At 30.4% G+C, this 14,535-nt stretch overlaps 1 protein-coding gene across 3 annotated transcripts in view; it reads right to left on the bottom strand.

Annotated features, from left to right (window-relative positions):
• The window catches only part of LOC136986782 (transmembrane protein 272-like), a 30,387-nt gene extending 16,404 nt beyond the window's left edge, over positions 1-13,983 (bottom strand). Inside the window, exons 1-2 of one of the 3 annotated variants that reach the window (XM_067284393.1) lie at positions 13,803-13,983; positions 4,464-4,599 (exon numbers count right to left, since the gene is read on the bottom strand). In XM_067284393.1, coding sequence (XP_067140494.1) covers positions 4,464-4,599; positions 13,803-13,841 — 175 coding nt within the window. In that variant the 5' untranslated portion in view covers positions 13,842-13,983. Of the gene's footprint in view, positions 1-4,463; positions 4,600-12,288; positions 12,406-12,828; positions 12,942-13,802 lie in introns of those variants that run through there. The other 2 variants (XM_067284392.1, XM_067284394.1) reach the window with 2 other exon arrangements.
• Positions 13,984-14,535: the final 552 nt, after the last annotated feature.

Genomic DNA, 14,535 nt, shown 5'->3' with positions numbered 1-14,535 from the left:
ATTTTAATTTTTTCGTGTTACATAACCAACCGTAGCTCAAAAATAACCAGATTGATTAGACTGGAAGTTTTCTTCTTTTCCAGAAAATAGAAGAGGCTATCTTAAATATTATAAACTGTAGTAATTATTATTTTACTATAAATAAATAACGACTAACCCATTACCAAGCTATACATCCACAAGAGCCGAATTATCGGGCTAGAGTTGGCTATAATAAATAAATAATTAATAAGACAATTTGGCACTAGAGCTTGGCGTTAGGCGCCATCTCTTACTAAAGTTAATAATTATAATTAAATTAAATAAATAATTTTAATAATTTGGAACTGGAGGAAAAGAAATCGGCCCGAAGCGGGACTCTAACTCTAGCCAACTCTAGCCCGATAATTCGGCTCTTGTGGATGTATAGCTTGGTAACGGGTTAGTCGTTATTTATTTATATTTATACGCCTTGCCGGGGTTGCGATGGCCGGTTGAGTGCCTTTGGAGGACGTGGGCACTTGATGTGTCCCCAGCCGGCGTTGTAATGACCGTTGATGGTCGTCGTGTTAGCTTATTATTTTACTACTTAATAATTACATGAAAGAAGTTCTAAGACTTTTTTAATTATCAAACAATTTAATTGATAATTTTTAAATACGTTCACTTCAAGCTCAGAGCAGCTTAAATATAAAGGGAAAAACAATTAGGTCACTAGGTTCTATTTTGAAAATATTTAAAGTTATATCAACATCAAAAGCATTCTTCTTGTTGCACCATCTCCTTTCAGAAGATTGAATGCTACAATGAATTGTGTCCCATCCGTAGAGTCTGTCTTATACTAATCACACAAGTTTTTCAGCTATGACGTTTCTCTGCCTGGCATACTTTTTCCCCTCTACTTTTCCCTGAATATTGTGCAGTAATCAATATTTATCATTCCTCATAATGTGTCCAAAATATTCTAATTTCGTCTTCTTTATGTCTATTACTTTAGAACCTTTAATTGTTCAGTTATTTCCTGATTGTGAACCCTATCAATCCATGATGTTTTTATGGTTTTCCTGTAGTCCCACACCTTGAATGATTCTAATTGTTTTTTTATATCATCACTATTCAGCATCCGAGCTTCCATCCCATACAATAGAATTGAGAACACAATAGTATAGTAAACAACTTCTCAGTAATCATAAAAAAGAATGAATTCTCAATGATATTATCAAGCCAGATTGAGCCTGTTCAATTCTTGTTCTAATTTTATTTTTACAATCATCATTTAACTGATATCCTGGATATTTAATCTTTCTAACTCGCTAAATCCGAGTATTATTCTGATATTTATATCAATGTTCTGTTGTTTGCTAACAGTCAAGATTCTAATCGTATTAATATTAATATTTAAATCTGCTTCTGCACAGGAGTTAAAAATGTTCATTTATAATATCTATGGATCTTAAGAACTCAGTCAAAAGAACCATGTATTCTATATATCGCAGATTATTTAGTGCATCTCCATTCACTACAATGCCCTGTTGTTTTCCCCATTAGAGCTTTCCTAAAGATTTTCTCTGAATATATGGTACATTAAAAAGGAGTGGTGACAAAATGAATCTCGTCTCATTCCTCTTTGAATTTTAGTTTATTATGAGGTTGTGTCATCAATTCTTATTATGGCTACTTATTTCCCAGGGCTGTTGAGGGAAGGAGCTAAAAAAAAACTTAGAAGCTTACAGTGATTCCTACCTCTATAAATTATTGTTGTTTTTACTAACAAAAATTAAATTGTTTTAAGACTGCTTTTTTTTAATAAAGGAACATTCTATGCATTTATTTCATTTGTTCAATAAAGATATGGTAAAAGAAATCCACTAAAAAACTAGAGGAACCTGCTAAGGTGCTAAAGGGCTCTCCCCAGCCCCTACAAACTTTCAATAATCCTGCTGTTTCCAATACAATACAAAAATCCTTTCACTTAAAAATCCTTTAACTTATTTCTTGTGATATTTAACTAAAATATCATGTTTTACACACTCAAATGCTTTTTGAAAATCTATAAAACATGCAAAGATATCCATTGAAACATCTCTGCATTGTTACATAAGACATTTCTTGTCATTTCATGACACTTTTCTGTTAAATAATGTGTCTTTGCTTCTCTAATTTTTCTACAAATTGTCTTATGTAGTTCTTAATATGTTTCATTTCCATTTTTCTACTATCAGTGCTGATCCATTAAATCCAAAATATCATCCATCACCCAATAGTTCTTTTTGTTACATTGGAGGTGCTCATCACATCTTCAATAGGAGCATCTTTAACTCCCCAGATATCATCAACTGTTTTGTTAGAGTAATATTTTGTATATATTTTCATTTACTTTTCCACTGATCTTCCTTTTAATAGTGTTATCTCTTAATAATGTTTGTAATAGATTGGACAATTTTTATTCTTTGCTAATTTTTTCAGCCTTCGACGTACCATTGCCCCACTGGATTGTGATCCGAGGCAATATATACTGGGATATATTTTGACAGATTTTACCCACTTCTTGAAAAATGTGTTCTGATAAGTATAAAGTCAACTGATTTCTAACTGTTTTCGTTTGAATCTGCATTTGATTGGGCTGCAATTTGAAAAAATTGTATACCTATGAATCCTCACTGTTGTCCATCCGTCTTTCCTTAATCTCAAGAATGGAGTTAGATAGATGAAAGACGAGACCAGATATGGAAACCTTAGGGGCAGGAGGCCCCAAGATTTCCATAGCCGGTTAACTATATATACCAATTTCTGATGCAAACCGTAAGTCACGTCACTTCAATTCAAAACTTTTCACCCGAAAGCAGTTAATAGAAGACTGGTACAACTCTATTGTTAAAGAATAAGTATGATGTACAGGGGCAAGACACTACAGTACTAATTTGAGGTGGAGAGCATATATTTTAAATTAAATAAATTGATAAATTAAAAATATGATCCCGTCATTGTGACGATGTTACAATAAATAATTGCTCATTTTCATTTAAAAATTTTGTTAAATTGGAAGCATATATTACATAATTATATTCTAAGTTCTTAATAAGTATAATCAAATTATTTTTTTCTCAAAAAATTTGCAACAAATTGTTGCAATACTGAATTTGCAATGAATTGCTTGAGCTATTTATAAATTGTATTAAGAAATTCATTTCATAATCAGCAATGTCTTATTTTTGTTCATTGATTACTTAATTGCTACGAAATTTAGCAATTCTGGCTTTTGTTCTTTTAATAAGTGTTATATAGTCAACTAGTAAACGATAAGATAAAAATTCAAATAATTTTATTTTCGGCTAAAAAATCAGATTCAGATAATCAACAAAGTAAATATTTTACCATAAACAAAGAATAAATTATGACTTTCTTACTGAAAGTCATAGTTTTATTAGGAAAAGCTGATTTAAAACTGTAAAAACACAGATATTTAACTATTCAAATTTCATATAAAAGATTTATTATAAAAATGTAATGAAACATTAGTAAAATTTTTTCACACTTAAATTTAATAACTTTCAGCATAAACAGAAAAAAAAAAAAAAGCATTTTTACTTAATAAATAAAATTATTTGTAAATGATGTTTCTTAAAATCAAAAACCTCCACATTTAAATAAAATTGTTATAGAGAACGAATATTGGCCCGAGAAGAAACGAACACGCTAGTAAAAGTAAATAAGTATTATCATCATTATATGAATATAAATCATTCATTATTTAATAATTTGAATAATTTTTACTAATTAGAAATTTTGATTTTAAGCATTTTGTTAATTTAAAAATACATTTTCTCATTTTCAAAAAACTGAACTACTGACTTTTGTATTTTCTTGAAATAAAATGTTAAATTCTATTATTTAATGCTATTCCTCTATATAAATTATTCAAATCTATATATAGCCATAATTTATAATCACAATCATACACTAATAAATACATAAACAAATTTCTGATTTATCTGTATTTCATATGTGATTAGATAAACTGAAAATGCATCAGTTAAACAATGTATATGTATTCCTATATTATATTAAAGATTGTAAGAACAACTTTATAACATTTAGTAATTATATAATTCTATTTTATTGGGCTGCACTCTGAAAAAATTGTAACCTATAAATTCCCCAATGTCATCTATCCATCCATCTTTCCTTAATCTCTTGAATGGAGTTAGATATGTGGAAGTCGAGACCAGATATAGAAAACTTAGGGGCAGGAGGCCCCAATTAACTATATATGAAGTTCTGATGCAAACCAGAAATCATGTTATTTCAATTCAAAAATTTTTCAAAAGCAGTTAATAGATGACCAGCACGACTATTGTTAAAGGAAAAGTATCACGTACAGGGGCAAGACGCTACTAATTTGAGGTGGTAAATAAATTAAAAATTGCAGCCTGGCATTGTGGTGATGTCACAATAAATTTATTATTTATTTATTATTACAATACCTTCTGGATTCACGACATCGTCGTATGATGGTGGCGGACCACTTTCTCTTCCTTGATGAAGAGGAACTGTTCCAGGTATTTCTGCGTAAGAAGGTGGTTGTACAGCTGCAGATGGCTGATAGCCAGCTTGTTCATGCTGAAAAACAATTGACAATGTAAATTATGTAAATATATAAAATAGTCCAACTTTTATTGAATATAAATAATAATAAATATTTTAAATATACTTCTTTTATAAAAATTATGATCAATAATGAAATAAAGATTAGCTTCAGACGAGGTTCATATTTTATTTATAAATAAAATAAAAATTCAGTAGAAACAGTAGAAAACATAGTTAAAATATATCTTAAGCAATAACAAACTTATTTAATATCCAATATCAAATTTTAGTTTTTACTTATTAACTTTGATAACATGACAGGAACCAAATGGCAATGGCTGGTGTTATTCTCTTTCTCTACCTACTTTATCTGGTCAAGCCAGTCTCAAATTCAGATTAAAGAGAGAAGCTTCGCTTTGTTTTACAGCCAAATGACTTTCTTGCCAAGTCAAACAAAACCTTACAGAGAATGAGACTAATAATGCTGGAGGAGGAGGAGATTAAACTTATTAAGCAGGTTTAATAAGAAGTCTAACTTCAAATACTTTTCAACAAGATCATGATTTCATACATCATGTGCATGCATGCATACATATATATAAACTCTCCGCCCTGTGGACACTAAAGGATCTTTTTTGTTTCGGCAACGACAGGGCTCACCAGAGCATTAACTTGCCATCTTAGACATGTATCCATCCAGCTGAATGTAAATAAATACACACAATTGACAATCAACAATATATCCTATATAAAGATGTTACTGATAACAGTATAATGCAAGGTTAAATCCAATTCTGAATTCATTTGTTTGAAACTTTTTAATTTTACTTAATCATAATCATTAGTGACAACATAACCAATCTACGGAGCCATACAATGCTTTCATTTAATCATGTAATACATTCACTTGTATTGTATATTCTTTTATTTCTTTTCTTGTGTGGTGTTGTTTTCTTCTCTTTTATTAAAAAAAACTTATAATATTCATAGAATTAATAATATACATTTGATTTTAAAAAAATGCAGTTTGCTACAAAAAAAAATCTTATGAAATAATTTAGGTCTGTTTTTTGCTTCAAATAATCCTCAGGTATATTATTGTGTCAAAAGTACAGTAAATTCTCATACTATTTTATTTTTCTAAAAGAAATTGTTTCACATATCATATTACATAAATTATTAATGTTATCTTAAGCTCTGCCAGTCACATCAGTACATGAGTCTGCAGAGGTGCAAATGGAATACTTGCCCTCCCAGGAAGAGTAAAAAAATTTCACAAATTATGATTATAAAAGTGATTGAGATAAGTAACTTTACACCCTCGAACATGGGATGCTTTGATTCTATATTCTATAATTTACTTATAAAAAAAACCCAGAAAATTAATGAAATAAATAATAAAGCTTGGAGACAAAAATTTATTGATGTTATCTCCATGTTCCTCTTGGAAAATTTTCTGTAGTGGCCTAAGAAAAGCCTACACACCTGTGCATGGGTGGGTGGGCTTTCCTTGTTTGCAGTTGCTAAGTTAGGGATTTTCACTTTAAATTTATGAGTGTTTTGAACTTAAAAGGGAAAAAACAAATTCGTCTGTCGAGCAGAATTACCATATTTACTCGCATATAAGACGAGGTTTTTATTCATTTTTCACCACTTCGTAAACCTAGGTCGTCCTATATGTGCGAGCAAAGGTTCTTCGCATTTTGCAATAATTTTTGTGAACTGTGTATTTGAAATTTTTACCAGATGCTCACCCTCTGGTGTTTAAATACATTTTATCTGGCTCATTTCAATCATTCTTGTGTATTGTCGGGAGCAAAGATGAATAGTGGTAGGAAAAGCAAAGCTTTTGAATTGAATTCCAAATTGAAATTCCAAAATCACACGGGTATCCGATATAAGTTATATATGTATATATATATATATATATATATATATGTATTTAATTATTCACAAAATATATAATGATAAAAATACAATATATATACAAATTGTATACACACCTATGTATTTTAATTACTAAATTAAAGGTGTATGATATTTTTACATATGGTGCTTGTAAAGAATTATATGAGAAAAAAAAAATTGTCGACAAGAATGTGTTAAATAACTACAAAAGGAATGAAAACAAAACTTAAAATTCTATCAGATTACATATTATATATTATATTATATTGATAGAATAATGTGAGACTGGATTTTAGAGAGGAATTTTTAAAAGGAAAGGAAACTTTCCCCTTTTTTTTTGTTGTTCGAAATTGTTGTAAACACTCCCCTTTGAAAAACTCCTCGCAGGGTATGGGAGCAGAGGTCTCCTCCAACTATCAACAGTTAGGTGGGAAAGTTGACACTTAGTTGTCAAGAATTGCAAGTCATTGTCAACAACTGACCGCTTTCCCACACTAATGCTATAAAAGTGTGCGCTACTGGAAGCTCGGGGCATGTCCGCACACAGAAGTTATTTCTGTACTTGTGCCAGTCGATCTCCATGCAACGGACTTGGATCGTCCCCTCGGAAAAGATATTCAACAGCTACAGACTCTTCAATACCATATTTCAGAGTACCGTCCATTCTCGCATAGAGGTATTGTTTGTTAGCACTGTGAACTCTCTCTCTTCCCAGAAACGGGATTAGACGTAGCTAACAGCTTCCCTTTGTATAACTTGCATTTAACCACATTTAATCGAGTAGTCTTGTAACGATCTTGTATGTTAACCTTAGCTAACCAATAAATGTTTTATTTGTTAACTTGTTGACCTCTTTTTCCGGAAAGACTCCTGTCCACGTACTGACGCACTCCCCACTCCCTTTTTGCCCTCCTAAGCCATCCAATAGACGCAGAGATTGGGTTTTACCAGCCCATGCAGATTAAGTGGTCAGGAGGGATTAAAAAACATATTCCATTTAATTGGACTCCAATTTGAAAAACTGTAGACTTATAAATTTTCATTGTTGTCCATTCATCCATCTTTCCTTCATCTCAAGAATGGGGTTAGATAGACAAAAAATGAAAACAGATAAGGAAACCTTAAGAGCATGGGGTCCTGATTAACTAAACACAAAAATCTTCCAGTTTGCACCAGAAGTCATGTTATTTCAATTAAAAAAAAATTTTCCCCTGAAAGATGTTAGATAGATAACTAACACAACTCTATTGCTAGAGGAAAAGTATGAAGTAAAGGGGCAAACCACTACTAACTTGTAAGTTGAGGTGGAGAGTAGGGTGGTGCTTAAAATAGGGAAAAAAATAAAATAGCTTACTTTTTTGTGGTCCTACCCTCCAGAACTATTCCAACTGGTCTCAAATTACTACAGAAGAAATTTGAACTTGATATATTAATATTTAGAGGTAGCTTAATGACCACAAAGTTTATAAAAAGAGTGATTTATGACAAATGAAAAACATACACGACCAGTTTTGGTAAACCAGACTTTTTTCACTTTTTCAGACAATTACAAATTAAATAGTCGTGTAGACTACAATATTCAAAAACTTGATGGATTACGAATCAAAATGCAACGAAAAAATTTTTAAACATCACAATTCACAAAATTTGAAATTTTCAGTACTATGTTCAATGTAACTTTATCAGTTTATTTTGGTAGAGGCAGAGATTCTCTCTTTCATGCTGTCTGGATAATCTACATCCAACTGCTCCTTCACTAGATACTCTGTCTCCTTTACAGCTTGCATCATCATCTTCAGTATCTGTGCTGCTGCTTGAGGATATTAGTTCTGCTATTTCTTCACCACTTCCCTTCAAATTTTCCATTCTACATTTTCTGTTAAGCATCTGTTCCTGTCTTTGCATTGATTGTTTCTCCTTCACAGCTAATTTTGCATCCACAGCTACCATTGACCCTTTACATCCTTTTTCAGACTGAGCTAACAAGAACTCACGATCCTCTGGAATTTTTTTATCATTTTGACTGAAATGTCAAAAAGTTCATCTAGTTTACTAACAAATTTAGCCTCGTTTGATGTGTTACAGATTGTTTTTCTTTAGCAAATGCCATTCTTCAACGCCGGGATTTATAAACTACAACTCTATCGTCTCACAAATTGTTTTCAAATCTTCCAGTTTCACCTGAAGAAGAACTTCTATAAGTTCGAAAACATTTGTGAGACGATTTTTACAAAGAACACCGGTAACAGGTTCGTTTTTAGAGTTGTAGCCATTCTTCAAATGTTCGTTCTAGTTTAGTTATGCAGTTTCTTGGATCCATCATTGGGATCCTTGCCATTTCATAAAATATTGCCACCTTTTTGATTGTAACAGCTGATGACTGTCTGATAGTTTGTTTCAGTTGAAGATGGGATGTAAAAACAAACCAAGAACCTGATGTAAGGATGTCAACTTGTTGCCAGTTAATTCAGTTACAGTTGAACCAAGAAGTTTCACTTCAGTTTTAGATCTAGTTGCTGCTGCCGCCATATTTATTATTTAATAACTTTGCCGAAATGAACAAAAATGTATTATGTGATTCGCTTGAGCAGTTTCTGGATTTATAGTCTATGCATCTGATGATATCAGCAGTTCTTCAACGACATGCCTGAACTTGTCCATACAAGCCAAATAGCCAATAGGTGCTGATGTAAGCAGTATGAGCCACTGAGTCAGACTCAACCAGAAACAGGGAAAAACATTTGAACAAGACTTGATGTCAGCAAAATAAAGATCACGAGTCATGACTAATTCTGTGGGAATGTCATGTAATTAATGTGTGATTAATTTAATGGTTTATTTATCGAGATGACCAACTACAGTTTTACAAACTGTTGTACTAAAATTGATACATTGTGGTTGAAGCTTGTGATTGCCATATGCTCATTCTTACTATTTGGAATCTATAAAACTTCAGTGACATTGAGCTACTAGTAAATATTCACCAATGGAGTAGATTTTTTGACACGAATGTTTTCTATATATGTATATTGGAATGGAAATAGAGGGTAGGTGGTTTACATATGTGAAAATAAGCTCCACCCTAGTGGAGAGCATATATTTTAAATTAAATAAATTAAAAATATAATTAAAAATTGTAGCCAGGCATTGTGATGATGTCACAATAAATTGCTTGTTTGAACTTGTAAAGTTTATTACATGCATTGTTCTATGCCATTAATTAATGTAAACCCAAAGACAATTGAACTATAAGAAATTGAAAACATTTGTTTTTATCAAGTTCTAATTAAATTTAACATTTTATTGCTAGACTTTCTGGTTTGGTGAGTGAACTGGTACTTGCTAATTTTTGTTATTGTTAAAATACTATTTTTGTTGTTATCCTTAGATATCTTAATGCCAAAAGACAGTACTGTTTATGTTTATTTATAGCAAATGACATAATATACCAAACATTCTAAACAATATTTTTTACTTAAATAGTTAAGGCAATAGAATATTCCATTCTTAAATTCTATTCTTTTAATGGGATCCTGGACTGAGATAGAATGCAAAACTGAAAAAGAAACAAAAACAGCTTTTAACAAAGTGAAAAAGATATTGTGTGACCCCCTGAAATTAGTTCTCCAAAAAGAGATTGGCCAAATACGATGGAGAGTTTTTCTATAAGGAGCAGAAACCTGAAGTCTAAGAATGACATAGAAAGAATAAAAGCATTTTAAATGTGGATGTGAAGGAAAATGTAGAAGATTACAGTAAATGAATTAATAAAGAAGTAAATATGTATTGAAAAGAGTAGGCAAAATAAGTTGCCTGATTGGGAATATTAAGAGAAGGAAAGCCAAGTAAATTAGTATATTCTTCTCTGAAGCAAATCCAAGAGAAGTCTTAGAATAGTTGAAGGTATAAAAATAACGAGGAAGAAAGAATTAAAATGATTGATAATCTGATAAGAGGTAAGAATTATGAAGAACACAAAAGAAGGTATCAGAATGCAGAAGACTGGAAGAAGAAAATTATACTTTAAAGACCTGCTACAGCAAACAGAAACTATCATTGACTATTATATGTTTTCAGTATTTAATTTGATATCATTTTGTTTTATACATATGCATGTACTGTACATATGGTCTTTCTAATGAAAACAGTTTATTGAAAGACTTGCAGTTTATGAAATTAGAGGGTGCGATACAGTCATATTTAAAAGATGCAAATGACACATTAGAATCTTTATATGGATAAATAATGAATCAGCAATAGACTAGAATCAGCTTGATTATGAATAATGTATCAGCTTGATTAGAAATAGTCTACTTTAAGCAATATAGACAAAAAGTCGAGAGAAACTAGATTTAAATGATTTGGTCATATTGTGTAGTAAGATAAGGAAAAAATTAGCGATGTAAATTGAGAAGTTTCACATAGAACTTAAGAAAAAATTGGCCCCAAAAATTTTCAGAAAATTACATTAGAGCTAAGAATAGAGAAGAGATTCCAGAGGAGCGGGACAGAATGGATATTATAAAATTTGATCCTGAAATAAAATTGAGTGATAACATAATTATGTAGATTTAAGTTTTATGTTAAATTCTTAGAAAATAATCTAAAATAATATTTTTTCACTTCTGCAAAGATAAATTCAAAATCTTGTTTAAATGCAGAATGTAAATTGCATTAGATTGGATTTATATTGAAGAATAAAATTTGTTTATTAGATTAGCATAAAATTTACAATTACTGTCATATATAGTGATTTGGAATATGGTAAGTGGGGGAAGATGCCTAATTTTTGTTATTTTCAAATGGTGATGTCAGATACCACTACGTGTTTGTACGACGGATCGTTGGTCCAATATCGAGTGCGGAAATCCGTAGTTGGCTACCGTTACCACATTTTCTACATCCGAGAAGAATAAAAGCAAGATAAGAATGAAGTTTTTTGTTGCGAAATGTTTCTAGAGTCATTTTAAAACTACAAGTTAAAATAGAATTTATTAAAAATTGCGAAAAACAATTAACATGTGATGTAGTTAAAGTTCTAAGGTTTCCATTGTCGGCTACCGCCGATCCCGATCGAACACGCGACTCCACTAGGCATCTTACCCCGACAAATGGGAAAGATGCCACATTTTTCTTGGGATAACATGCCTATTTTTAATAAATTTTTGTTTTCTCATTTTATTGCAGGATATGCATAGAAATTATATAAGGACTTCTTGAAAGCTTTTTTCAGTCCAAAAACTTTTTCAGCTAGCTATAGAGCATGTTAGAATGGGCAGGAACTTAACAATACTTATACACTGTGCTGTTACACTTACTATAAAGTAATTTGTACTATGAATACTATGATACACTTCTTGTCTAGTTTTCTTAATGGTTTGTGAGCTCTAAGGTTAGCTTTACTTTACCGCTAGACTTTGTACTACATAACCAAATTTAATTTATTGCATAAGATATTCCAAAATTAATTTTTTTGCAATTATATTTGTTATTTTAACCCGAACGGCATTTGGCATGTCACCCGGATACTCTGAGTGAGATGCCTAAAATGCCAGACAGTGATAAAGTGGTCATTGCAAACACAATACATAATTATTTTTGATATACTCCAAAGTTTTACTTGAAAAACATACTCAAGAATATATTTTCGTTAGAGGCCCCCAAAACCCAAATTATCGCTATATATGTTAGGAATCTTCCCCTGATCCACACTACACAAACAATACTAATGATTTATTACGTATTTAGTCAGCAAATTAATTACATATAACTAAATTTAAAATTTTAATTACAATTAATTGTCATAATACATACCATAACTAATATTTAAATTGCATTATTGCAACACAATTGTAAAGATTTATATCAAATAAACATTTCAAAATCGTAGATAAGATTAAATGATTTTCCGTATCATTTTTTTAAAAAGAATTATTATAACTTTCGAACACGTCCTACATTATTAAAAAAGAAAAATTTTAAAAGTAATCAATTTCATATTTTTGAATTTAAAAAAGTAATCAGTTTCACGTTTGAATTTAAAAAAACAAACAAACAAACAAAAATGTAGGTGTGGCCCGAATTCGAGTCAAATTTTACGTACTTAATTTATTGGCGCAAAAATTATAAATTCATTTTTATTAAAATCGGGAATGTTTATTCATTTATTATTTTGTAATTAATAATAATAATAATAATTAATTATTATTATTATAGGCTTAAGCGTATGTTACACGTTTACGATGTTTATTATTTTCATTTAGGAAAAAAAATTATGCTAATTAATTAATTAATCAATAAATTAATATTAATTATTATTAATTATAATCAATCGACGTAGAAATCTTTACAAACCTGAGAAGCGCATAAACTTCGCGTTTCTTGATCTCCACTTGTCATATTTCATATTTGTTTTGCGCGTGCAAAAATACCCTCTCGTGGCGATTTTTCGCAACAAAATTACTCACGGTTGTTTATTTTTATATGTCATGTTTATGATTCGATTTAAATGAGTAAGAAATAAAAAAATAAATAAAAAAAACGTTGCTTTACACGTAAAGAAAAAATTATATTAATAATTTTTTAAAATAAATATTTACAATTTCGTTCGTTTTTTCGGGGTGGGATGAAAAAAAAATTATATTTTATGTTTACCGTAATTAGACGCGCCTTATTATTGTTTTCAATTGAAATACTATTATTCATCATTGTGACGTTTCATTACTTTTCATAATAACCTTGAATGCAAAGTGAACGCGGCGTAACCTTTATTCACGACATTATATTTATAGAATTTAATGGCTTGGATCGTGCATCTTTATAATTTTATTTTTAAACTTTATTTTATTCGCGTATTAAAAAATTACTTTTTGCTTTATCCAACGCGCCAGTTTGTTCGCTGTAACAGAAATGATTTGTTTATAAATCGAAGAGAAATTTTACATCTTGGCTTCTTGCCAAATAAACAACACCATGATGACCCCCTTTCAGTAGTTGTAATCGGCTTTTCTTTCTCGAAAATATATTTTTATCAATCATTTATATGCTATAATTCACATATTTTTAGATTTATAAGTAATTGTACTCGTCACTTGTTCTATACACATCACTTTATCATATTTTTTACACATATTCTTACGAAGTTGATCTTTGTATTAAGTAAGGAAAATTGCTAGAATATTTCAGAAATATTTTAAAAATAAATATAATTGAATGATTGAGCAAAGAAGTTATTCTTACTTAACTATAATTTCAATAGGAAAATGCTTCGGTCTTGTTGTATTATTGTTTCACGTGTATAGAAAAATCTCAATTAAAACTACACTTACGGGACGTTGGAAGTTATCCTTGCTGACGATAACCAACATAGTCCATTACATAATTTTTCCACTTTATTTAACTTATTCTCACTTTCTGTAGCGTAGTAAAATTTTCTTGAGTTAATTCCCGAATTTTCTTCATATTAAAAAGCGTTTCTTGCGTGTCAACAAGGCCTTCCAGTATTTCAGTGGCTACTAACTGAAAAATATATGTGTGTATATATATACTGAAGGACACTATTTTAAAAGATATTACAGATAATTTACTTATTTTTAATTTAGATAAATTAAGTGACATAAATCTGTAGTTAGCATTCATTTAAAAAAAACTCGCTAGAACGTAAAGATAAAATGACAATTAAATTACCCAGAACTTGACGTTTCTTTCTTCAGTTTCGGGCCAGTTTCGAAGTCTTTCGTCGTACAAAATGATTTTACTTTGGAATAGAATCGATGATAAGAGGAAATTATTTGAGAAAATAGTAGACACGTCATCAAAATAATAATAAAAATTATTACAAAATCACGTGAAATCCACATGAAATGTTTTTTTTTTTTTTAATATGTAAATATAATTAAAATAATGATGTTTTCCTTCTGCTGTTTCAACTTTTTGACTGGTTAATTTAACCTTCTGTCTTTTCCTTACATTCTTATCATTCCAAATCTGACCTTCTTCCGCTCCGTCTCAAGGTAGCTTACCGCTCTGGGGGGCGCCGGATGGCCGAGCGGTCAAGGTTAG

The sequence above is a fragment of the Centruroides vittatus genome, unplaced genomic scaffold (genome assembly GCF_030686945.1).
Source record: "Centruroides vittatus isolate TY-2023 unplaced genomic scaffold, ASM3068694v2 scaffold_1172, whole genome shotgun sequence".
Taxonomy (NCBI): Eukaryota; Metazoa; Arthropoda; class Arachnida; order Scorpiones; family Buthidae; genus Centruroides; species Centruroides vittatus.
The sequence above is the reverse complement of the archived record's forward strand: the minus strand, read 5'-3'. Positions and strand labels throughout refer to the sequence as shown.